The sequence below is a fragment of the Pavona decussata genome, unplaced genomic scaffold, assembly GCF_977016875.1.
Source record: "Pavona decussata unplaced genomic scaffold, jaPavDecu1.1 SCAFFOLD_51, whole genome shotgun sequence".
Classification (NCBI taxonomy): domain Eukaryota; kingdom Metazoa; phylum Cnidaria; class Anthozoa; order Scleractinia; family Agariciidae; genus Pavona; species Pavona decussata.
This window is the reverse complement of record NW_028145473.1, coordinates 2,254,490-2,276,554: the sequence shown is the minus strand read 5'-3', so window position 1 is coordinate 2,276,554 and position 22,065 is coordinate 2,254,490. Positions and strand designations below refer to the sequence as shown.

At 39.8% G+C, this 22,065-nt stretch overlaps 3 protein-coding genes across 5 annotated transcripts in view; all 3 read right to left on the bottom strand.

The window, feature by feature from the left end:
* LOC146481051 (uncharacterized) overlaps positions 1 to 6,030 on the bottom strand; it is a 38,983-nt gene extending 32,953 nt beyond the window's left edge. The window contains exon 1 of the mRNA XM_085108761.1: positions 5,816 to 6,030. The gene's annotated coding sequence lies outside the window, so the exon portion shown is untranslated. The remainder of the gene's footprint in view (positions 1 to 5,815) is intronic.
* Positions 1 to 22,065, bottom strand: part of LOC146481044 (uncharacterized) — a 185,587-nt gene that overhangs the window by 29,991 nt on the left and 133,531 nt on the right. The window lies entirely within an intron of this gene.
* Positions 1 to 22,065, bottom strand: part of LOC146481049 (uncharacterized) — a 418,045-nt gene that overhangs the window by 368,196 nt on the left and 27,784 nt on the right. For 2 of the 3 annotated variants that reach the window (XM_085108733.1, XM_085108734.1), the window contains 4 exons: positions 15,286 to 15,804; positions 10,746 to 11,173; positions 7,239 to 8,019; positions 5,363 to 5,477 (listed from right to left, as the gene is read on the bottom strand). The exons of the other annotated variant lie outside the window; for it this stretch is intronic. In XM_085108733.1, coding sequence (XP_084964859.1) covers positions 5,363 to 5,477; positions 7,239 to 8,019; positions 10,746 to 11,173; positions 15,286 to 15,804 — 1,843 coding nt within the window. The remainder of the gene's footprint in view (positions 1 to 5,362; positions 5,478 to 7,238; positions 8,020 to 10,745; positions 11,174 to 15,285; positions 15,805 to 22,065) is intronic. 3 annotated transcript variants of the gene reach the window in all.

Below are 22,065 nucleotides of genomic sequence, written 5' to 3'. Positions count from 1 at the left end.
AAGTTTACTTCCCTGTCGTCTTCGTCCTCAGAAATAGGTTTTATCCTCTTACGTTTCCTCTTCCTACCAGTTTTTCAGCTTTTTCACTGAGTTCCATGAAAGACACAGGACCCAAGTAATTTTTAACCCAATTCCAAAAAAATGTGTCTGGACTACATGGAGGAAACTCTGGTGCACACATTCACCTTCAAACCAAGAATGAGTAAAATGAAGTCTTGTTCTCCTTTTATACTCTAAGTATGACGTCAATCCACCAAATAAGGACATTATTACTCACGTCAATCCACCAAATAAGGAGTGCTGACATACATTTGATGACGTCAATCCGTCACCCAAATAAGCTTTAATGACGTCAATAAACCAAATAAGGATATTTGTTGACCTCAAACTAAGACCCATATAAGGTCTTTTTACGTCAGTTGGTCATCCAAATAAGGTTTAATGTCGTCAATAAACCATATAAGGTCACTTCTGTTCTAATTGGTCAGGTCATTTTATATAAGTAAGTTATTCCTCACTCAATTTTCACTTTCGGACATGGAGATTTCCAATTTTATTTTCGATGATCCAAGATTCACTAAAAACGATGAAAAGAAAGAAACATCTCCGTGTGGCGAGTACACCATTTTCACGGGTGGTGCTAAAGGAACATATTTTTTTTTGCCAAAAAATGTGCCATAAATGCAGGAATGAAGGTTGACATAAAAATTCCGAAAGGACATCCCAGAAGCAGCAGCATCACAGGGTTGTGGTCCGAAGTATTGATCCAAGCAGATTCAGTGGTATTTGCTGCTATGAAATCACTAGGCAAGTCACTCGATTTGCAATCCCACAGTTACACAGTCAATCTCATTCAAAGAAACTACTTCATCGTCAAAGAGTGTGATGTAGTGTAGGCTTTTGGTCAATTAAACGATTCCATTCATCCCAGAACTCTCAAAGGTGGAACTGGTTGGACGGTTGAAATGACCATCGAAATGAAAAAGTTCCAACAACCCCTGCACGGATGGTTCAAACCAGAAATCCTGGTGTACGACATGTACTGGAAAGCTTGGTGGCAACTCTACAAGCCTACCGAAGAGCCCCCCAAGGATTCACCCATTTTCCCCTACGTTTGGAGACGGATGTATGGGCCGAAACCTAAACTAAGCGCTGTGGTGGGATCCAGAGATATCACTGAAGACGCAAAACAAGAAATTACTGCTTTGTTCCAAAAAACTGTTGCCTTGGAAGAAGTTTATCGTTACCAAATCAAACAGCTTACCAAAAAAATGGAATCCTCCTCCCGCCTCTCATCCAAATCATTCCGAGGCTGACAAGACATCAGTATGAGTAAAAAAGTGACATTCAACGAGGTGACAGTGGTTTATCAGCAAGTACTAGGAACTTTCTTTATTGCAAAGAAAAAACCTTTAACGACCGAATAAGACATTGCCAAGAGACGTACTCCCTTCGAACAAAAAAGGACATTGATGAAACAACAGATGCATTTAAATCATTTAGAACGCAAAGCCCGAAGGCAGGCCAAAAGACCAAAAACCGAGTAAATATTGTATTTTCTTTACAAAATAAAATAGTTTACAAATCAAACAAAATGTCTACGTTGTCGTCATGTGCTTCCTCCAGATCAAACTTTTCAAAGCCGTAGGGTAATGACGTAAAGTTGACTGGATTTACTACTCTCTTGTCGAACACCAGTTGATAGCGTTTGATTTGCGTCTTTGTCATCAATTTTTTCTCACGATTGTCTATCACGATCTTATGAGGATTCCACACGGGAATGTCCCTGCTATGAGCCAACAGATGCTGCACTTCCTCCTTCACGTTATCTCGCAACACCTCGAAATTTAATTGTTCTTGTCCGCCTGCATTGAGACGGAACCCTCTCACTTTGCACTCCACTTTTCCTTTCTTGGTTCGATACCCATAGTTCTTGGGTCCAGCAGCTGCAAATTCTACGATCACGTCACCTCCCTCTAACTTGTCTGCAAATTGACCCAAATAATTCCCCAGAGGTAAAGCGGGCTGACCAGGTTTCCAAGCATAAACAATGGAATCCGTGTCGCAATAGAGCACCTGTTCCGGTTCGAGTTGTTTGATACCCTCATACAATTTCAAGCGGGCCCAACAAGTCGTAAAACAAGCCACAAAAATGTTAATGTTCACTTGCACGGGATTGCATGCTTCAATGTTATTGTAAACGACTTCCAACATGTCTTCCGTCACCACACGAATGGAATGAATGTCCTTATCGTCCCGAGTGATCAGCTGGTAAAAATCATGTGGGGATGTAAAGGCCTCCACTTGACACTTGTTGCTCTGCTGGCCGAACTTACCCCAAAACGAGTTTAGCATCATCTTGGCCAAGGAACGCATCCCAGGATTCTTTTCGATCTTACTCTCATCCAACTGAATCCCCCCTTTTTTCTCATAAGCTTTCACGTAAGCTCGGCGTTTCTCAACATCCTCACCCACCTCCGACGACCAACCCGAAGCCTTCTGTTTGATCTTTAAAAAAGTATTGATGTAACCCTTAAAAAGATCACTCCCTTGATTAGAAAAGTGCCACACTTCGTGCACCTAAGTAATGACGTAACCTTTTGCCACGGCCGCTTTCAATTCAGGCGTCCACCATGTACCCGTCAAGGCGCGAGCCTCCTCCGTGTGAGGGCAGCAATGGGTTCTTTGGGTGATGGGTAACTTCAGTTGTGCCTCCACGCACGATCTACACCACACTTTTCTTACTTTTCAACATCTTTTCAATATGCCTCGTCTCCAGTTTTAATCTTTTTGTTCCACTTCCTCATCCCGGATTTCTCACGTGCGTCACTTCCAGATGAAACGTGTCATCCATTTCGAATTGTTGATTTGAATTCAAAATGCGGGACATCATACCAAACAGACGTTTTACCGTTTCTTCGTTTCTACGCCATTCACCCACTGTAACGCGATGCGATTGATAAGCGTGGTGCAAACGATTGGACGACATGTTCACAAACAAAAAATCATCGTCGTCTTCTCCTCCGTTTAACACTTGTCGCAATACAGCACATCTCAACCCATTTTCTATTCTCTGTGCAATATTCCTCCTATTCGCACTGGTATTCGTCGTTTGAGACAAACGGGTTGTAAAAACACGCCTATGTACACCAAAACGACGTGCACGACGATGCGTGTATGGAATAAACTCAAAATTAATCGCATCACTTGCTCCTCCACCCAACTGCAACTCTGCTTGATCCAAGGCTTCCGCCAAAACTTCGTCATCGCCATCGTCTTTTTCTTCCCAGATCATTTTCGAATGATTTTAAATTTCGCCCGCTCCTTATATAAATGGAAACGGGCACTCAGAACAAAGTTACTTACGCACGCTCGACGTGAATCGTCGTCAGCTTTGACGACATCTTCTCACACTTGATTGGTCAGTCACTACCATTGAAGTGATTCAATCGTCAGCACTCATTTGATTGGCTTAAAATATAATCACCTCATTTTCATTGACGTCATACTACATGTGATACTAGAGGGGGGATACCCCCTATTCCCCCTCCCTATACCCTGTCACGTGATGCGTTTTCTTTCACCTATATAAGTCATGACATCCATCGAGTCACTCAGTCACATTTCAAGCCATCAAAATGGACAATTCAGTACTGACTCCTCTCAAAGAAAATGGTGTCAACGTGGGTCAAGTCGGAACCAATTGGCCTTCCACTTCATTACTGGAGGATATCTTTGCCACTGAACCAGGATTTATCCCCGACGTCACCGAAGTGAGAGAATTAGCAGCTGATCAACCTATGGAAGTTGAACAAGTGTTATCTCTCTCATATGCTGCACCATTACGGATACCACGTCCGATCGCCGAAAACCTCCTATCGCATTACTTTGATTTATGGTTGAGGAAAGAAAATGCATTCAAGAGCGACATAGTGCAACGAGTGATGGCCTACATGCTAGTGCGAATACTCAGGTATGTACTGAGACGAAGACAGCTAACTCTCGATGACTCCAACTGGCCATTAGATCCATATTTTATTTGTCTGTTACGCTTGTTGGTGAAACGTGTGAGTGCCCACAAAGGTTGTCGATTCCTGATAAAATCGGACAGTTGGAAATACACAAGGTGGTATTTTCGACAATTGTGGAAATTCATCGTAAAAAAACTGGCAAAACCCTGAAGCAAGAAGCGCCGCAAATGCCTGCAAAGCTGCTTCCCAGTTGGCTAAAGTCACCCATCTGGACGACTCCTAATTCGTTCCATTCATCTTGCCATTGGTGTTGTCTGATGTGTATCCTAGGACACTGAACATTGAACATTCTTTTTTTCAACTTATCATTTGGTGATGAACATGATATGTCAATAGGATCATGTTTTCATCACCCCCATGTATTTTTTGTATCTTTTTAGCAGAGTCATTAAAGGTTGTTGATTGTACATCACGTGGCATCTTGATTTGACCTTTGACCCCATTTCCATTGCGCATGCGCCACGCTCCAAAAATGACGTCATGACGTCATATCTAAAAATAGATTTTGTGACGTCACACTGTTCGACGCTGATTGGTCCATTTGCGTCACGTGGTATCATCCCTAAACCGCCCTTATTCACTACTCTTACTACTATTTCTCTATCCTAAAGTATTCTTGCATCGTTAGGGAAAAACAGATAATTGTGCCGTGCAGCATGTAAGTAATTTAATTCCGGTCACTGTAAAAAACCTATAGCTTTCTTAAAACTTCCGAGTCTAGAGAACACACTTCCAATAATTAAATCACATCAACAGTCACAGTCTTCTATTGTTCGAATTCTATTCTATGTAACAATTCTTAGAGACTGTTGCATACGAATGATCTCGGGCCGCCATTACACCCAGACAGCGATCTACTTAAAATCTGGCCTAACGCGATTCAAACAGGCTTGTCATTGATTTAGCGCTAAAGTTTTTCACGCAGGTAACCGAAAAACTGCGCAGGAAAAGTCTCTGGAACCAAGGGTACCCAACCTTTAATGCTAAGGCAATATAAAAGCAGTACTGTAAGGTACCTAACAGTACGGCTACATGAACATACCACTTCAACACTTACATAGTGAGCATTTTGATTACTGTATATACCTCCTTCTGTCAACCATATAACATGCCATGTTGAGAGTAACCATTGATAAAATAGGTATTACTTGATAAAACAACAACTTCAGCTATGTAAGTTGGCTGGTCTACAGAACTACAATAAAATTCAAAAGAAGGTGAAGTTTTTTTAATTCTCAAGGTTATAATTTTTTTCTTACTATAAAATGTATCGTACCTCGTTCGAATAAGTGTGAATAAAATTGAATTAAATTAAATTGAAACTGCATTACCTGCTTGTAATTTTCTCTCCCATGTATGGTTCTTGTCTTAACACTTCCATGATTTTAGAACGCAGGGCATCAATTCCATCACCACCATCACTGCTGCTGTTGTCACAGTCTTGCTCTTTAAAGAAAAATTGCAAATAAGTATCGCACTGACTGTGTCCGAAAAAAAAAGACCCTGTGGAATTCCTAAATTACGAAACTATACAAAAACAAATTTGAATATTATATCACTAAACAAAGAAGTGCAACCGTAGCGGCAATCATTCAAATTTGTTTAGTGAAACTTGCTTAAAACTTGATTCGAGTTACAAGCATTTTATTTTAGTAAAACAATATAAGCTTGTGCAACCATTGCCTGTAATTTTTTTGTTTTTTGTTTTTTTATCAAACACATATTACGTATTTTCATGTAATATATCAAACATGAGGAAGAGTGTTTCATGAGATATCCAACACTGAGAAGTAGATTGAAAAAACGAGGCGCAGCCGAGTTTTTTTAAACGACTTCGAGGTGTTTGGATATCTGATGAAACACACTTTCGAGTGTTTGATATGGCTTCTCAAATGATCAATAATTCTTGGGGAAATTCGAGGCTAAAGTTGGCAAAATTGTATGGTAATTAGGATCACATATCCAAACCACGGTCACAGTAGTGATTTTCTTTGTTTTCTCTTGATGAATTATTAATATGTTTGAGAATGTACAATGAATGGCAAATACATTTATTTATCCGAAAACTCAAATACCTTGGTAAGACCGTGTAAAAATGAAGACAAATAAATCTTGAACCGAACTTTGCAAAAAGAAAAACAAACAAACAAACAAACAAAGCCTATCAGTACGCATAGAAAAAAACAGACAAACAAAAGCCACATCGCGAATTTCGTATGTTTATGGCAGTTTTCAGGTGTGTGAAGCAGATAGCAAGCTTTGTGTTTTACAACATTGCCGTGTGGGAATTAGCCTCCCACGCAGACGTCCTTAGGGGTTCGTCACGCGTTCCCGCCCAACGAACGTCTGCTGAAACGAACAGCCACTTCCGTTCGTCGGCAAGCTGCCTTTGTCTGAACAGACCAATCAGCATTGACTCATTATGACAAGTAAAGCTAATCACATACTGCGAAACAATGGAAATCATCACCCAGATATTTTTCAACCCCGCATCCGGATGTGCATATACGATTGAAATTTTTCCTTCCACAACACCCTTTGCATTTTCTTCGGTGATTTCACTAAGAGAAGCGGCAAGAATTCCAAGATTTGCCAGTTTGTCTATCTGGTCTTTCATTAGATTTACAAGCGGTGAAACCACAACAACAATCAGTGACCAGCAGCTTCAAGAATTGAATTGTAAACAAACGGTAGAGCTTGATAAATAAGTGGCTTCCGATAACCAGTTGGAGGGTTTACGAACACATCAGTTTTCTTCTGCGCAAGTTGCATTATGACTTCTCTTTGATATGCATTCAACTCCCTTATACCAAACATTTGGCACACATGACCAAAAACCACATTTAAGTTCGCCATCCTGTCCCGGGTAATATTTTCAATATCAAACAAGAGTTTACTCAAAGTTGGGAAACGGCTCCTGATTGGTCTGCAGTCGACGAACGTAAGTGGCTGTTCGCTTCAGCAGACGTTCGTAGGGCAGGAACGCGTGCCGAATCTCTTAGGACGTCTGCGTTGGAGGCTATGTGGGAATCCAATAAGTCTCATACCTACCTGAGGTTTCGTTCTAAATTCCCAACAGAGCTGACATCCTTTGGTTTTTTATGCCAAATCAAAAGCATAGGCCAAATCCAAATGATAGCATACAAAATCTGTGCCACGAGACATTATCTACTTACACAAACGCATATAATTAGATTTGGGGTTTACCTGCTTGTTGCCTTCCTTGTGGTTTCTGCTGAAACCGCGTGACGAGTGTCATGATCTGACTCAACAGTGATCTCTTACTTTGTGTGTTACTACGTGTGTTATCAACGGTAAAGAGGGGCCGAATTACATGTTTGTCATATTCCGTTCCAAACATTTTCTCCTGTATCTGTGTCGTCATAGTCTTAGTCTCCTCAAATGGTTTGTCAGCGTGTGTACCTACAATCAACACTGGAGGGCGAAGATAACACAGCTTCCCGTCGGTGTTGTCGACCATTCTTTCTCCTGTTGGTGTGATTCGATGAACTGTAACAAGCCACGATAGCAAGTTCTCCAAATTTGTTTCACCAGTTGGGTTTTCCAAATGAACATCATGGATCCCTTGTCTAACACAGGGTTCAGCAAGAGCATTAAGCGGCTTGCTGAGGTTGTGTACCAGGACATAAACTCCTCGTGGTGACAAAAACACAGGATGGGATGCATAGTAAAGGTGCTGTCCTGCAAAATCCCACAAATCTACTGTTGCAATCGATTGTGGCTTATTCACTTCTGTCACAGCTTGTTGGCCTCTAAGAAGCATGTTTTTCAAACACTCATTAGCGTGTTCTGTGACATCATCTGGTGGCAAAGACGTATCACTCATTAATTCACGCTCTACAACTGTTATTGTTGGATCAACATTGACGACATCGTCAGGACGTCTGTTTTCTTCGGTTTGTATTTGCATTGCCTTTTCCGGCAAAGAAATGTCTGTCTTCTTTTCATCGTCTTCATTCTTGACAACCTAGAACGGAATTTTTTTGCAGTTAATCTTCGCTCAATTTGATTCCATCGGTGCCAAAATTTCTTGGAAACTTTGGCTTGGGAACTACATGTGAAAATCTACATGGAAGGATTTCATCAAATGATCAAATCTGTATTTACTTTGCAATGCACTTCTCACGTTTACTACCAACCACGACAATCGTAAATGAAGTTGCGTTATCGCAGACAAAACAACATGTATTTGTTCTTGGATGAGTGTTTCACGAACATAAAGCTTCATCGCTGAATATGTTCGAGGGACTTTTTTCACAAAGGCATACATTTATGAAAGCTTCCTATTGCTGTTACCCCTAAATATTTGAAACGGAGATTTACGTACAGCTATGTTCATCGTAGATCACTCAATCCCGCTGTCATAACGAACAAAGAAGTACATATGATTTACGGGAACAAGAACAACAAAACTAGGTCTTAAGCTGTCGCCTTTCACAAGATAAAAAGACGACTGGACGTGTCCACGCGGGATGTTCTGGTCGATGCAAGCATTAACTTTGAATAGCTACCCACAGTCACAATCTGTTTATACGTACAAAAAAAGTAGTAAAGGCACTCATTGGTGAGCCAATGGATAGAAACAGGTTTTACCTGGTACTTGGATGGGTCAATTTAAAACTTAGATGAGAAAGTGTTTAAACCTTGTGCCTTGATTTGAATATTTGGTGAAAACAACGAAGAAAGGGAATATAAGCTTTAACTTAATACAAGAAAGAGAAAAAGGCTTAATAAGCGGCTTTATTTATTCCCACTGTAGGCTTCGCAGATTTTTTTTAAACCTATCTTCCGTTCGCGATTGAGTTTATCGAGCGTGATATTGTTTTCATGACCTTACGTCACGCCAGTTGAAGTCATACCGGCAATTGAATTATGGTTACGTAATAAAATTAAAACGTAATAACCGACCCATATCGATACAGACCTGACTCATAGCGTCAAACCCCTCACCAAAATAAAAACCTACGAAGGTCTATACATCGATTTCACGTTCATATTATGGGATAGTGAGCTTGGGATGCTAGTGTATTACCAAGTATTTGTTCGAAAAGAAACCTTATCCCCGTCGTGGCCGGGACTCAAGAGATTTAAGCTTATGACCTTTCGGGTTCGCGTGACAATCTTTCCCGAGAATCTGTCCCTCAGAGCGTAATTCCTTCGCCTTGAACTCTCCAATTTCCACCGTTTGAACTGTCGAGTACTTCTTAAAAGTTATTCTTTCGATTGGCCAGTTCAAAAAAGTTTGTTTGCTTTCTGAAACGGCATATTACCGTCTTGAAAATTAATTTACGAATATGGCCACCATTCTGACCGGACTTATTGATTCCACTGGACGAAATCCTTCCTATAGGCCCCACTAGGCCAGGACCTATAAATCGTTACACGCAGATAATGGTTCTGATTTGGCAGTGTTTCCTACAGACAATTGACTGAAAAGAAGACATGCAAAAAATGTCTCTTTTAGGGGAGAGGATAGTTCAATCCAGGTTTAATAGGTTTAATTAATATTCATTACAATTTGTGACTACCATGAAGAACAAGAAACGCCACAGAAACCTTGACAAGGTCTACCCCAGGGTATCGCGCCTAACAAGTGGAAACTACCTAATGGCAGGGTCAGAGTGAAGCATTGACTCCTTATTACTCGGGCCGTGAGGCGCCGAGTTAAGTTCTCGGTCGCGTTTTTTTTTTTCTTTTTTTGTGCCGCGATTGTCCAAGAGATAATACATAAGAATTTGTATATGACCAAATGACGTGTCACATACAAGATGGCGGATGCAACACAAAAGACTAAAAATAAGACATTCATAAAGAGAAGTATCTCAGAAATTCTTTATTACTACTTTAAATCATTTCTGTCCAAACCTGTAAATATCCGGACTTGAACAATGATGACGGAAAACTTGATGACGGATAACTTGCAAAAGTTTGTGTTTGAATACAATGCCAGTGATCACCACAAAAATAAAAACTGGAAGGAGGCCTTCACGACGATCATACCGCGATCTTTTAGCCTCATCATGATCCGGGGTCACACAGATACATATCTGACTCACGGTTAGTATTGAAACATAATCAATGTAGAAATGGTTTCTGTTTCCAAATCAAAGGTGAAAACGTAAGGATTAAAGCCCGGTAATGAAAGCATCCGTATGAAGCACAAGGTATTCTACTTAACAAATGTCATTTTCCCCTGTATTTCATTCGTACTGCAAATAATGCAATTCTATCTATCTGTTGGTTACTTATATATTGCCTCACTATATCTCTGTATCTATCGATTTGAGGGAGGAGGTAATGGAGGTTTTCACTGCTAAAAGATTGTAGGCTTGCGCACCACGCGGTCAAATATGGCCCGAGTTTCAGCTGGAAACAGCTTCAATTCTTGTTTCAAAACAAAAGGAAACATATTTCAGTTGACAGAATAAAAATTATCATCATTATTGACGGTTTTTCATGCATTTCTAGCCATTTAAGAAGACTTTTAGAAGTTTAATTTTTTTAGGGGGAACATGCCCCGGGTCCCCTAGTTGTCTCACGCTAACGCCTTCGCTTTGGCCACCCCCCCGCCCTCCCCTCCAACTACAAAACCCGTTACGTGAGCCCTGTTTCGTGACATACAGTCCAATCATAAAAAGACAAAATGAACCTACATATATTCAGTAATTTTAGTTAAAATTTTTATGTGCCAACCTGATTTCTGAGAAATGCTGTATCAGAATCTATCTTTGTCTCCACTTTCGATTCTTCCCTGAACAGCTCTTCTCCTGATTCCATTGTTGAGAGTAATGAGTTGTATCTTTCTTCTGCTAACAATCTTGAAATATCCCTAGAAACGTCTGACAACACTGTACTGGTCTCGTGAGTGGCTTTCCAGGGTTTAATATGGTCAACTTCAATTTCAAACTTTGAAGGATCAATTGCAATTCCATCGGTACTTTCTTCTCTGGGGTCAAACGGCAGACCCAAGAGGGACTTCTTCAAACTAGTTTTCCCAGCACGATCTTGGCCAATGAGTAATACTCGACCACGGTACACTTTAACAAATCCTTCTCTTAGTACCTTTTCATAAAGCAGCTTTGCTTTTTCTCCTCTCGCTCGAATCTCTGCAGGGACTACAACTGTAAGAGAAAAAGCGCAAAGACAGTAGCTTTAATTTTTGTTATGAAACACCGTGTGACACTATGAATTCGGCCCAAGAAAAGACGTAGCTATTTCATTTGGAAACGTACAACTGCACTCATTCAGATGCAGAATAACAGGTAGCTATTTTGACACGCAAGCACATGTTCTTTTAGCAGAAAGAAAGGTTATCAATGGAACTTTGTTTTCAGTTGATCACGCTTTCGCTTATTGTCATCTATTTTCTTTTTTGCATTTCAATAGAACATCTGTTGAGCTTTAACAATGTACGCTTACTTACTGCACGTGCGTTTTCAAGAGCCAAAATTGAGAACAAAGCTATTTTACGCCAGAACCAAAACAAAAGTAGGTTTTTACTACTATAAAGTTCTTTAACCTCAATTTAGGGAATCTTGAATACCTCGGTCGACTTTTTGGGAGCAATTTACTTCGTAAAGGCTTTTGCACAAACAATTTCTTGGATGTTTCTTTCGCGATGACATCAACGCCATATACCCACACATCTGGTAAAGTAAACGTCGACGGAACTAACTTGACAGTAATTCTAACTTGAAGCGAGTTTTTCGTAAAGTTATACGATCTTTAGTATTTGAGTATCTAGGAGCGAACAAGTTGTAAAGAGAATAAGAGCCTCAATTAAATCCTGAACAATTCTTTAAAGACCAGGACTACAACACCAACACCAAAATGTAAATCAGTAATTACATCATTGAGAGAGGAAAGTGGACGAGTTCTGATAGCTCTGATGGAGGTGTCTTTCTATAAATTGTCCTTGTTGCACAATGACCTTTTAATGAATTAATTTTTCAAGGGTTCGTGCTTTATTAAATAGCACAACATGGACACTTAACAGATGCGACATACAAAACAAATGATCAGTCTATTGACAAAGGCCACACAGAATGTTTTTCAGAAGGCTCCACCTGATGACGAGGTAGTTTCTGTCACCAGCTGGGTATTTTTGGAGTCTTAAACTTTAATGAGAAGATCAACCTCGCTCCAAGAGGACAGATCATGGGAATGAAGTTGCGAGGAAAGTTATTTCTCCTCGTGACAAAGCCACAAAAGAACCAACTCCGCTGTTAATCCCTCAGCGAACTGAACAGTGAACTGCTACTCTCTAATGCCTTTTGGCATTTCTACTGCTAGATGTCATAAGATCACGAACTAGCCAATGCATGAATGTTCCGCAGCGGGAAAGATTTCAGTTAAATAAGAACATCAGCTATAAAGTTTAACAGTGTATGGCTGCGGAAATGTTACAATATTCATTAAACCAAAAATATTTTCAATAAATCTCGTATTTCCATTTAATTCAATGAATAACATATTTATTCAGGGATTCAAATATTTGTTCATTAATTTTCAGTTTATATTCACCCAAATATTTTATTCAGTAACTCGATATTTTACTCAATGCGATCATTTTTATTAAATAATTTATACTGTCCAACTGGTCAGCGGAAGATTTTAACGTCCTTTTTTTTCAGGATACTAATAACGTTTTAACATCCTTTTTAAACATGGCGGCCGAGGCTACGTGGGAGGATGAGCTTTCATCCATTGATTATCTGTCTGTTACTGGAGACCAAAAATCCAGACAACAACTTACTTGGGGTTTCACCAGGCCCCACTCCTTTGGAACAGACTCAAAATGGCAGTACCTTAGTCTGAAATGTCAGCCTTCTTCTCCCCCTAATCCACAGGGGGCACGGGAGGAAGAGACGTCTGAATTCCGAGCATTATAATGCCGGTGACGTCACATACTTTTGCGAATATGGTAGGTAGTTTTTGATTGGTTCTTACCTAATTGAAATAGAAAACCATTAATTTTCTTATAGGTCGAACTTGGGAAGACAGTTTTTTCATTTCGGCGGCGAATATGGAGGTGTTGACCGGCCAGACACAACTCGTAAGTTCATGGTGTGAAAAGTGACTTCTCGTTTAACGTAGTTTTGCTCGTACGAGTATATCTCTTAAAAATTTCCCTTTTTGGTATGAGATAAGTGGGAGGCTCTTTCAATATTTCTCGAGCCAATGGTTGGTTTCAAGGTGTTTTTGAGGTTAATTAGACAACGCCAGGTGGTAAGTTGTGAAAAAGGGAAGAATTTTATTTCGCACTTTCTCGTTTTGTTGTAAAGCCGACTTCCGTTTACTGAATTTAATCTTCGAGGTTACTTTTTCAATGTGATTGTGTTGATAGCCTCTTGTCTGAAGGCGCGTTTTGAAGTTGGTGGTATTGCAATAGAATGATTCCGCTGAGTAGTTGGTTCTCAGAAGTCTCAGCGATTCTGCAATCAAGCGGGAATCCTTGACATTCGCACGCACTTACAACCTACAGAGACCTAAAACCTACACGCACTTAAAACCTACAGAGACTTTCCAGTACACATTTTTCTTCCTGCCACGCACCGGGGTCAGAAAAGGACTCATAAAAAATGAAGCCCTGAGACTTCTTAGAAACAACTCCTCTGCAAGATCATTCTATTACAACATCATCCACTTCAAAACGCACTTTTGGGTTAGAGGCTACCCCCACAATCTCATAGCAAATATAACCTCTGATTTGCACTGAACGGAAGTCGGCTTTGGCGCAAAACAATAAAGTGCGAAACAAAATTCTTTATTTGTCACAACTTACCACCTGTCGTTGCCTAACCTTAAAAACATCTTGCGGAGCAAATGATTTTTAATTCAAAACCAACCACTGCTTCGAGAAATATTCTGAAGGACCTACTCTTATTTCATACAAAAAAAAACACGGTCAAAAAAGCAAAACCATAACGAGAAATCACTTTTCATACCACCATACCACGGGCTTTAATATGAGTCGTGTCTGGCCTGTCACACTTTATTTGCTAATAACATTTATCAGAACATTTTTCAATTCATCCTCAGTGGAAAATGAAGTGCGATCCTGTACATACACTCTTGATACTTTGTCTTTAAATTTTACAGCTTACAAAACGCACACAACCTCCTACATTATGCATGCTGCAATGTACGCCGCGCGCTTTCATGACTCGTGGCAACAATTTTGTTTAAAAAATTTTCATTTATGCGAAATTGCATAAATTACCGTGTGACGTCAACGGACGACATTATAACGCTCGGAATTCAGACGTCTCTCTCTTCCGCGCCCCTGAGGGGGAGGAGACGGCTGACATTTCAGACTTGCAGTATATGTCCTGCGTTCGTTGCTGGATATGGATTTGCATTTAAATCAACGGGGGCACTGTCAAGTTTTAGATCAGTTGCGCAATTTCCATACGAAAATGTACCAATATTGGGATGAAAAAAATATGAGATGAAACGCAGATTTGGAACCAAGGGACACCAGCCATTGCAGACCTCCCTCAGTAATCACCAAGGAACTCCTCAAAGACCTGCGAAATTGTGGTAATTACATATCTTAGGTGTATTTTCCGATACTAAAGCTTTCCTATTTAAGGTCTGGCGATATAGCTATAATCACTTCAATGTTGTGGAGAATGTTCGCCTCCCAGATAAACAGTGTTCTCCACCACTCACGTTTGGTTTTAAAGGATTTATTCAACTAATTTGGCATGGATTGCCAGTTGTGTTAATTTTGTTTTCAGTTTTCCCTTTGTTTCTTCGAGTTCCATCCTCTGTCGGCGTTATGTTAAATGGAATACAGGACAAAATAATACTCACACTCCTATCGGTAGTTGTCCCGTCGGAGATGCCACTTGTGGAGAATGTTCGCCTCCCAGATAAACAGTGTTCTCCACCACTCACGTTTGGTGTTAAAGGATTTATTCAACTAATTTGATCTCACAGTTAGTCACCGTTTCTCAACTCACACGCGTTCTAAAAAGTAACAATTTGACACTACTATTTGTACGGTACAAAGCGTCCTGGATCGATGGTAGCGGTTTCCGGCGTCTATCAAAAGGCTACTAATGATTGGTTCCTTCGAATCACACCACAAACGATCTTATTTCACGATAACAACAATTACTCAAATGCTAAAATAATCAAATCTCACACAATGTAATGAAGAACCTAGAGCTCATTCATTGACAGCATTTTCCCTTATACCTGACTAACATAGTGACTTTAACCTCACCTGCAATATCTATCACAAAGCTTGGCATCTTATCCACTAACTCCACCAGACTTCCAAGTTCTTCAGAGGTCAGCGGGTTGCCTTCCACACACAGTCTTCCAAGTCCTTTTAGGTCAGCAACAACCATTGAAATTTTTGTCAGTTTGTTAAAACTCACATCAAGCTCTCTCAACTTTTTAAGTTGTTTTAATGCTGCATGGAGGTATCGAAGACCGTTGTTGTTCACAAACAGCTGAACCAGATTAACCAGGTCACCAATACATTTAGGCAGCCGCATCAGTTTGTTGTGACTTAATACCAACTTTGTGAGATGCTTCAGGCTGCTCATATTGTATGGTAATTGACGAATACAATTGTGTGAAAGGTCAAGCGCGTCCAGATCAAGTAATTTTAAGACATTTATGGGAACATCTACGAGTCTTCTGTGTCCAAGATCTAAACTTTTCTGTCCTTCATAGTTTATTCCAATGATATCGTTTAACTCGGCCGCTAAAACTTTCAATCTCTGTAATCTTGAAACTGCAAGACAATAACAATAAAAAGCGGTTAGTTTTAAAATAATAACAAAATAAGTTTTTTATCTGCTTTAATTAAGTCGCCTCCTGTTCTTCTGTAAAGAATGGGCATTCAACGACATTGCTTTCTCTGATTGGTTCATGATTACTTCAGTGATGTGAAACTAAAACTGCTGCTGGCTGGAACTGGCAAGACTAAATTGTTGTAAGCGTATGAGAGAACCAACGTTAACAGACATTACGTACAAAATAAAAGCAGTAAAGAAAACAGCACATACTGGAGTTTTCAGAAAAAAAGGACACAAGGCGTGCTTACCATTTGTAGGAAAATCCGGTTGATGTAACCGTTGCATAATGGTTAGGAATTTTCCGAATTCGACCGACCAACCGGATGAGATTTCGCTAACCATTTATCTATCAGGCGTTTCATCCCGCTCTAGCCGGAAATGGCCTGGAAACGGAGGATTCATTCAAATGGTAAGGAATTTTCCGACGTTCCGTTCCGAATGAACCCTCCACAATTTTCGAACGGAATTTCGGGAAAATTACATTACCATTTGAATTCAAACAAAAATTTCCGGAGTTTTGGGCAAAATGGTAAGCACCTACATGTAAGAACTTTGAAATATACTTTAAATTAATTTTGATGGGTTAAAACAGTGTGTGAAATTTAGTAGGGCAAAAAATACCAAATTGCAAGAACTTGAAGGGAGTATCAGCTTGCGATAAGCAACTTCAAAACATAATGACAAAATGGGATGTGGTTGATCTGCATGTAACACAATTACAAACTGTTTAAAGGTACAAAGCAATATGTACGAGTTCAAAAGTACCGTGTATGTTCAGAGACAAAATGTTTGGATTTTTTTTTTGGGGGGGGGGGGGGGGGTTGGGTAGAAATAAGTTTTCCAGTAAGATCTTACATTCAAAAAAAGTAGAAAAGGGTGAATATTCTTATGAAAGGTGTTTGTCACCGTGGTTTGAAATGAGTGCTGAGTTTAATCGTTTGTCTCACGATTGAGTTTCAGAGATGTGGATCGCGACGTTTCGACCGCTATACTGCCGGTCTTCATCAGGCGATGGTGTCAACTGATTGCGTAACAGTATAAATAGCATCTTGGTAGGTGTTGATTGGTGCGTTCGAACCTCTCTTTGGCTGTTATTGATTGGAAGATTTCAATTCTTGTCGATGGGCATCCATGCGTATGGAATTTCAGTTCCATTAAGGCTGTTGATGTTTCCAGGGTGAAGTCTTATGTGAATAGCCTCTTTAAATTTACGGGTGTACCAATATGGGTCTCGGACAGAGACCCATATTGGTACACCAGTAGGGTTAAAGAGGCTATTCACGTAACACTTCACCCTAATAACATCAACAGGGATAATGGGATTAAAAGATTTTTATTTTGTTTGTCCAGGTCTATTTCACTACTCTTCGTGTACTTTGAATATAAAAGATTACATGAGGTCGTGTAAAATTTACATAAATATATTCTCCTGCTTCTCAAGTCTTCCATTGGGGAAAACGTTTTGCTCTCAATTTCATCTCGATTGCACTCTTTCTCAACCTCCAGGTAGACTTGAAACTTTAACCTCTCGTTTTACCAATCTTCTTTCCTCGATACCCTAAATGCTGGGTCGAGGCAGGGGAGGGGGGGGGGGGGGCTAATTCGAGCATTTACGGTATCTCGATTTCTGTGACACGGCTGTTTGAATGGCTGTTACAATTTGTGCATATATTAATGGAAACTTTACGCTTTGCACGACTTCACGTAATTATAAATATTCACAGTATGGCTGGGGGATATCAATGAAATAGACCCAGACAAACAAAATAAAACTCCTATTGTGAGAAAGCGAAAAACGACTGAAACTTGAGCAAGATTGAGCCTTCTTATCTAACACCGGTTTCGGTTCTTGAGCCTAAAACTTTCATGGACATCGAAAAGATTCTTACTCTAATGACTTGCAATTTAACAGAAAAATATGTAGGAACATTTTTAAGATATCACGATTTATGCAGACTGCAAGCAGTCCCTTTCTGTTCAGTCGAGAGGGTGTGCTCACAGCGCGGCGAGACTGGTTTGCTCCAGTTTTTCGCGCTCGGCTATTTCGCACGACCTCTCGACTATACAGAAACGGACTGCTTGCAGTCTACGATTTATGCACAGTAGGAACTTTTTCGCAGATCAGCGCTTTCTTTTAACTGCAAACAAAAATATCTTAAAATCAGAGCCACCCATGAAGCTCAATTATACATTTAGAGTGTTTTGCTATGAGGAAAGACCTTTTAACAAAGAAGAGAAAGTGTCAAGTTTTATTTTGCCAGAGATATGGGTGAAAAAATGCGGGAATAAACCAACTCAGCCCGTAAAAATTGATTCCTTATTTATTTGAAAACGGTCTTACAGATTTATTTTTTTTCTAATTTCGCCTGCAAGTTGTCTAGATTAAATTGTGTAAATCCTGAAAGTTTCGTGATTAAGTGTCCCACTATAATTCAATAATCGACAATGATTAAAATGAGAATGGATCAGTAATTAACTCTGCAGTGTATGTTAAAGTGCTAAAGTGAACCCATGAATTTCCCTCTGAGGGTTTGCCCCAGGAAAAAAATGAGAGACCACACGACGGAAAGTGCGGGAATCGCACCAATGACCTCCAGGTTTGATCAACCGTTCCTCTATCGACTGAGCTACAAGCCCAGGCAGGAACAAGGTATTAATTGCAGGCCTAAGAGAGGCCCGCAACCCTAATCTTGAAAGTGACCAGCGGATTGCGTATTACGCGTGCGCGCCACGTTTATAAAAGGGACGCTGAATCCGGAAATTGAAATTTTGTTCTGCAACTAAGAACGATCGGAATGCGAAAAATGTGTCAATTAGCACAGTTTCAATCTCGATCCCAGAGCCCTCGTTACCCTTGTCCAGCGGAGCGGGAAACGTGAGACTCTGGGATAAAGCGTTTCGGATCGCATTCTCATTGGCTGAAAATCTGAGCATGCGTAATCGATTTCGGCTCTGACGGGGCTGGAAACTAACGACAAAATGGCGGAAAAGACTCCAGTGAAGGCTTCAGGTGCTGTAATTCAGGCTTCGCAAACCACCCGATTGATTTGTCTGGAGCCAAAGCAGAGACTGACAATCTATTAAGTCTTAGAGAATGTAACGGGTCTAAAGTTTTGTGACGGCGACGGGTTTCTCCGGAGAATTTGTAGAAATTGTTTTAACCTGAAAAGGTAACAGAAAGTTTATCCGTAGCAGTGCAACGGGAAGCCAAGCGAGGTTAACGCCATGCTCGAATCTGCCCTCAATAATTAAGGCAAAAGTTGAGTCCGGCCAAGAGATGATGGTCGTATTTGACAACTTCGATTTCAGAATTCTGGCCAACATAATTCTTCGCAACCATCGCAACTACGACATGCGTTGGGTCGCTCGGTATGTCACATTTGACAGAGTTCCATCCAGCCATCTTGATGATTCACAGCCAATTGTACCCGACATTAAGGACTATGACAATGTCAACTACCTGATGAGTAAGACAGAGCTTGATCAGCAATGGAATAATTATATTATTCTTGTTGCAAGAGTGCTCATATAGTTCTTCCCAGCACTTGAACCTCACACAAAAAAAAATAGTTCAATTTTGCTTAATGTATGATATACACAAAAATTGGTCAACAGTGAAGTAAATTATAGTAAATTATAATTTTGAATTATCATCTATTTTTTGATATTTGACATATTTACTTTTATTCAACTTATACATATGTACATATGTGTATATATATGTATATTTTATTTTAGCTTTTATTACAGTTGATGTGATGTGTTACAAGATTTTATCAATTTAATAAATGTAGATGTTGATGAACCTGTCAACAGGGTACAATTCTATCAATGCAAGCTTTATTTGGATGCAAGATTTTTATCATTCCTAGTATATGAAGCAGTGATGTGTAGAGAGTACCCAACACTTAACTATGCACTGTTTATATAGCTGTTTGAGAGAAGGCTTTTGATGGACTGTCCACACAGTGATACTTATTTTGAATGTTTAATAAAAAAAATTATATTGTTTCCTTTGAGGTACCTTAATGGCTCAAAAGTCTTGTATTTTGTTTTCCTTTATTTCATTTTATGATAATATTTGAATAGAAAACAAAGAAAAAAAAAACAAACTAGTTTCCAATCATTTTAACTTGAAATTTTCATGTTTAGACTACAACATCTACACCAAATCTCCAAGTCAACATTGACCAGTGGGGGAAGGGGTGCATGCTAAAAAAAAAATGTGCTATGCAAACATGTACGTTTGTCTTCACTACTTTTGCTGAAGATTGCATGCTAAAATCAAACGGGTGTCAACAAACCCTGGGCTAGGCCATGGCCCGGGCCATGGCCTACACTATGGCCCACCCCATGGCCTACCCTATGGCCTCTCCTTTTTGTTGCTGGAAAAATGGAAAACAAACAAATAAACAATAAAAGCTCAATTACAATAATATTACAATAATATTGTAGGAGTTTTAAAAGATATCTGCCCTGGCTGTCAGAACATCTCTTCCAGCTCGGCTTACTTCCTGGCAGTAATCCTCCATTGTGTGGGGTACTCCAATGTGGATTTCTCGTCTGATGTTGTTACAGTCGATCCCAAGGCCGAATGCAATGGTCACAAAAAGTATGCGGTGGATAAATGTTCCTTTCACTAATTCTTCAACAATAAGATTTTGTTCATGCTCAGGTTAATGGCTGAAAAGCTACTTTTTTTGCTAAAAGCAGTGCAGTAGAAGGCTAGTATTGATCTTTACCCATACTGTTGTTGAAGTAAAGGAAACATTCGGCACAGGTTACTATATTCCCATAAATTAAGGTTGGTGGCATTTCAGTTCAACAACAATTGATTCAAGTTTCCCATCTCCTCTATTGGGGTGAACATGATACGCACAGTATAGGTTTGCCCTGTTTGAGTTTGATTCAACAATAACTGGATCAAAGAGCCCCAGGGAATCTATTACTACTACTCTTGGTGGCTCTTGTGGCAGTTCCTGTGAGGACCAGAACTGGTACTGCAGGATCAAATTAGACAGAACGCCAATCTTCCCATAAGCTGGCCTAGATGAGCTCCTTAAGACAGGAAACTAAGGTATCTGTTAATTCACCTAGTTCATTCACAGGCATGCACCTCACCCACTATCGGTTACTCAAGGGTGATTTGTTAGATTGTTTAAGCGTAACCAAGAGACTGATATACTACAAAAAAATCCAGTAAGTTCCTTTCCCCCAGGTGTGGAATAGGGCCACTTTTATAGAACGTATCGAATACAAAATAATCAAAAAATGTGTAATTAAATGATAACTTTATTCGATTCTGAGGCCTTGATTAATGAAATAAAAGATGATAAATCAACAACATTCTAAAACAGCTTTTCAAATAAAATATACAAATACCATTGCAAAACCAAATGAGCCTCATCTATGACTATTGCTCGCACTCTCCTCTGAAATTCCTCTCCCTTTAACATCTTCGCTACGGTTGTGTTGTCCACAAAAACCTCGGGATGATTTGTTAACATCTTTTGGGACCGTAACCTTCTGCTCTCCTTTATCTTCCACGATACTTTGTAAAACACAGATATTCACACAGCCTTTTAACTTCTGCAACTGATCCCGGATCAGTGCATTAAACGGCGACACAGTGATGACTATCGAGTCTTTTTTTTTTTACACTCACTTTGCACAAAATCAAAAATCCCGGGAAACGCAACGCTTGATGACACAGCGATTTGCCAAAACCCGTTGGCAACACAGTCAGTACATCTCTTTTCTCCAAGCAAATGGCCCTTATCGCATCCTACTGATCATTTTTCAATTCTAGGTTAGGATTTCCTAATTTCAATACCATCGTGGAATACTTTCTCTGCATTCGTCGCCATTTTGTCCATTCTCGTTCCCAGAGGCTGCGTTCCTTTTGGTCAGCACCAAGGAAGCAAGACCTCTGGGCTAATCAATGTCAAAATCCAGCAAATCGAAATCTGATTGGATATTACATTTTACCGGAAGCGTCTTTGAATCGGAGGTTTCAAAACAAGAAAAGAAATAGACTGTCAAAGATATCAAAGCAAAAACCGCCATAGAATCAAAATGCAACTAAATTTTCATACGCTTCTTATTTTTTGCAGTGAGTAAACACGAAAAAGATAGCAAGTCAAATCACATGACTAAAAGGAAAAGGTGCGAAAACCTTTGCGATATGTTGCAGCGTT